Source organism: Arachis ipaensis, chromosome B9 (genome assembly GCF_059453495.1).
Source record: "Arachis ipaensis isolate K30076 ecotype BB chromosome B9, ASM5945349v1, whole genome shotgun sequence".
Lineage (NCBI taxonomy): Eukaryota > Viridiplantae > Streptophyta > Magnoliopsida > Fabales > Fabaceae > Arachis > Arachis ipaensis.
This window is the reverse complement of record NC_142444.1, coordinates 51,471,914-51,476,205: the sequence shown is the minus strand read 5'-3', so window position 1 is coordinate 51,476,205 and position 4,292 is coordinate 51,471,914. Positions and strand designations below refer to the sequence as shown.

At 33.3% G+C, this 4,292-nt stretch overlaps 1 protein-coding gene across 1 annotated transcript; it reads right to left on the bottom strand.

The window, feature by feature from the left end:
• Positions 1 to 1,427: 1,427 nt before the first annotated feature.
• On the bottom strand, positions 1,428 to 3,094 carry LOC110266842 (uncharacterized). The gene is made up of 5 exons (XM_088498144.1): positions 2,966 to 3,094; positions 2,366 to 2,458; positions 2,086 to 2,187; positions 1,547 to 1,939; positions 1,428 to 1,475 (listed from the first exon to the last, which is right to left on the bottom strand). The coding sequence occupies exons 1-5, from the start codon at positions 3,092 to 3,094 to the stop codon at positions 1,428 to 1,430; spliced, it is 765 nt and encodes a 254-aa protein (XP_088354270.1).
• Between the last annotated feature and the right edge of the window lie 1,198 nt (positions 3,095 to 4,292).

The window sequence follows — 4,292 nt, the reverse complement described above, 5'->3', positions numbered from 1 at the left end:
TCAACGCCAGTTCCATGTTGCAGTCTGGCGTCTAGCGCCAGAAACAGGTTACAAGTTGGAGTTCAACGCCAGAAACAGGTTACAACCTGGTGTTGAACACCCAAAATAGCCTAGGCACGTGAGAATCTTAAGTCTCAGCCCCAGCACACACCAAGTAGGCCCCAGAAGTGGATTTCTGCACTATCTATCATAGTTTACTCATTTTCTGTAAACCTAGGTTACTAGTTTAGTATTTAAACAACTTTTAGAGATTTATTTTGGATCTCATGACATTTTTAGATCTGAACTTTGTACTATTCGATGGCATGAGTCTCTGAACTCCATTGTTGGGGGTGAGGAGCTCTGCTGTGTTTCGATGAATTAATGCAACTATTTCTGTTTTATATTCAAACACGCTTGTTTCTATCTAAGATGTTTATTCGCACTTCAATATGATGGATGCGATGATCCGTGACACTCATCATCATCCTCAACCTATGAACGCGTGCCTGACAACCACCTCCGTTCTACCTTCGATTGAATAAATATCTCTTGGATTCCTTAATTAGAATCTTCGTGGTATAAGCTAGAATCCCTTGGCAGCATTCTTGAGAATCTGGAAAGTCTAAACCTTGTCTGTGGTATTCCGAGTAGGATTTAGGGATTGAATGACTGTGACGAGCTTCAAACTCACAAGGGCTGGGCGTAGTGACAGACGCAAAAGGATCAATGGATCCTATTCCAACATGAGTGGGAACCGACAGATGATTAGCCGTGCGGTGACAGCGCACCTGGACCCTTTTCACTGAGAGGACGGATGGTAGCCATTGACAACGGTGATCCACCAACATACAGCTTGCCATATGAGGAACCTTGCGTGTGTGAAGAAGAAGGCAGGGAGAAAGCAGAGATTCAGAAGACAAAGCATCTCCAAAACTCTAACATATTCTCCATTACTGCAAAACAAGTATTTAATTATTGCTCTTTTATTTTTCGCAATTCAAACTGATAATTATAATTGACCTCCTGACTAAGATTTACAAGATAACCATAGATTGCTTCAAACCAACAATCTCCATGGGATTCGACCCTTACTCACGTAAGGTATTACTTGGACGACCCAGTGCACTTGCTGGTTAGTGGTACGAGTTGTGAAAAGTGTGATTCACAATTCGTGCACCAAAGAGCCAGGCAAAATTTCCGATAATTTTGGACTTCTTTGTCTATATGCACAATGCGCTAGCTAGAGCGTGCTATTAATAATTAATTTATACCCTCAATACATGCTATTTCAAATTCAAATCAAACTCCACTTCCTGCATAGGCATGTTCGGAATTTATACAATAATAATAATTATTAGTTAGTTAATTAGTGTTGGATTCAAACAATAATAGATAAAGATATAATCTTTCAAGAAAATAATTAACTATTAGCATCAAACCTGATTTCAAGTGTTGGATGGTGCTAACTCATGACCACTATTAGCATCAGGAACCTAATAAATGTAGTAGTGTCAAATAAAAAAAAAACAGTTCACAAGAAAAAATTTCAAATTTTAAAAATTACCTGCATAAAAGAATTTTCATTGAAATCTTGAGTCATAGATGAACCTGATGAAACAAGCTTACACAAAACTTGTCTCATAAAAGACAATTCAGCCAACATTTTATTTTGATTTTCTTTCATCAACTTCATTTCTTCTTCATGTTTCTCCTTTAGCACCTTTATTTCTTGTTGTAATTTTTGAGCAACCTCATTAGCAAAAGCATCTGAAGCAAATTTACCATAAGATGATTTATTACCCCACAATAAAGGTGTTGGACCAAGTCCTAAACCACGTACGTAACCACTTCTATCACTTCCCAATACTTGAGAATAAACATCTCCTTCCCAAGCAACACCATTATTAGATTCTTCATTAGATAGCTCGCCATTATTCCAATTCTCTTCAATTAGTTCCTATATAGAAAGAACTAAATGTCACAATTGAGTGAAGCTAAAAAGGAGGATACATGTATGTTCCTATTTTAAAACTAAATGCATGATTTAGTTCCTTTATACTTTTCAATCATAACAAGAAGAAGATACAAATTCATAAATTTTACCACTGCTTTTGCAGACTCCTCATCCAATGGTCTACCATCCTTACGCCTTTTATGAATTTTGAGAAAAATCTCTGCTCGTAAAGGTTCGATTCCATCCTTGGCCTAACAAAATGACAAAGTCAAAAGATTATATATACTGTGCTGCTTTGCTAATGGTTCAAAAAAGGACAAATTTTTAGTGTTCTTATATTATATATACTGTGCTGCGTTGCTAATGGTCCCAGAAAAAAATAGTGCATTATTTTATAAAATATCTGAAATAAAAATTACGCATAAGTACCTGTTTATCCATCAATGTTGCAATGTTTTTGGATCCTCCCGTGTGAGGCATTTTTTGCTTTGCTTTATTAATCCTATTTGCTTGAGTACGTTTCTATCAAAACACATTATGGATTAGTAAAATACACTACTACACACACCTGCCATTATTTCTCTATTTTCCTATTTTCTATATCTATACAATTTCAGTAAAATAGTAAGTTCTATACAGTTTCAGTAAAATCTACTTTGGCCTAAGTAATTTGTTGCAGTTATGGCAGAATTAGAATTAAAAAAATAAGAAAATGCTAATAAAACAAATGAAGGCAATCCTTATCAAATCAGTAAAATAGTAAGTTCTATACAGTTTCAGTAAAATCTACTTTGGCCTAAGTAATTTGCTGCAGTTATAGCAGAATTAGAATTAAAAAATAAGAAAATATTAATAAAACAAATGAAGACAATCCTTATTAAATTCAGTAAAATAGTAAATTCTATACAGTTTCAGTAAAATCTACTTTGCCCTAAGTAATTTGCTGCAATTATGGCAGAATTAGAATTAAAAAAAATAAGAAAATGCTAATAAAACAAATGAAGACAATCCTTATCAGATTCAAAGTACCTTTGCTTTATCAGAGAACCAATATGAGACAAGACCAATCCATTGATCTCTTGGGATTCGTTCTGGTCTATTCTTCAATAAAATATCTTTGGTTTTGTATTGCCCAAATACATACCCTTTAAGTAACATTTATAATCTTTCCATTTCTTTTCAATTGATCTTTTTACAAATTCCTCACCACATATTGGGATAGAAAACTTCTTCTACAAAACGTTCAAGCAATTTCTTAATGAATCAAATAAAATTAAATTGGAATCCGTTAAGAATAATAAATTCTTACCCTCACAATTTTTAGCAACTTATTTTTCTCCTCTTTATCATAACATCTCCAGTCATCTATGTTTAAAGGCATTATTGAAGGAGTTCTAGCTAGAATACCAAGAAAACTAGCAAGTTTTCTGCCTTCTTTTCTTATAGCTTGGTTGCGGTTATTAAATTGCACATCAATTGTCTTTCCATGAGGCATGTTCCAAATTTTTTCAACAATGTAGGTCCTCTAACCCTCTTTGCTTTTGGATGACCTAACAAAAAAAATGCAATTATTCAGTGAAAAGAAATATGAAAATATAATAATATCATATTTAAAGCAATAATAATATCACCTAATTCTTCATCTTGCTAAGAATTTATACTATTAGAAATACTAGGAGTTTGAGACACATTCTCATCATTCAATAGTTGCTCCATAAAAGGCAGCACTTCATCAGCATAATTTTCCTCTTCAACAAATCTCACACGACTCTTTTTAAGCACTCTTAAATCTGTACTTGAGACAGCACTCTCAAGATCATTATCTTCAATAAGTTTGTGTCTTTTGCTTGCCATTGAAGCACTCATTTCTTCCAATCTCTTTCTCTTCTTTTTTCTACTAGTGAAGCCCTCTTCTTCCCAGTTCTTTGTAGCTTCCCCATCAATTTCATGCATTTTCTTTCTCTTTTTATGTTTCCCCTTTTTATTTGACTCTAAATTATTTTCCAAATTTCTTCCTTCAATATTTGACTTTTTATAGTTCTTCTTTGATGCATCCATATCCTACAAAGTCAGTAGAATTTAAAGTATAAAACATTTACATTTAACAAAACAAAACAAAAAATAGATTATGAAAAAGGAAAAAAAGTATCAAAAAACAGAACCCAAGGATTCTAACCTGAGTTTTCAAAGCTTCCATGTAATAACAGGACAAGAGTAAAGTGAATCAAGTTATATTATACCAACTTTATCAAAAAAAAAGGTAAAATAACATATTAACTCCCTAGGTCAACATTAATAAACAGAATAAGTAACCAATCTTAAGACATAAAAGATCCTTCAAACTCAAAGATCAAAA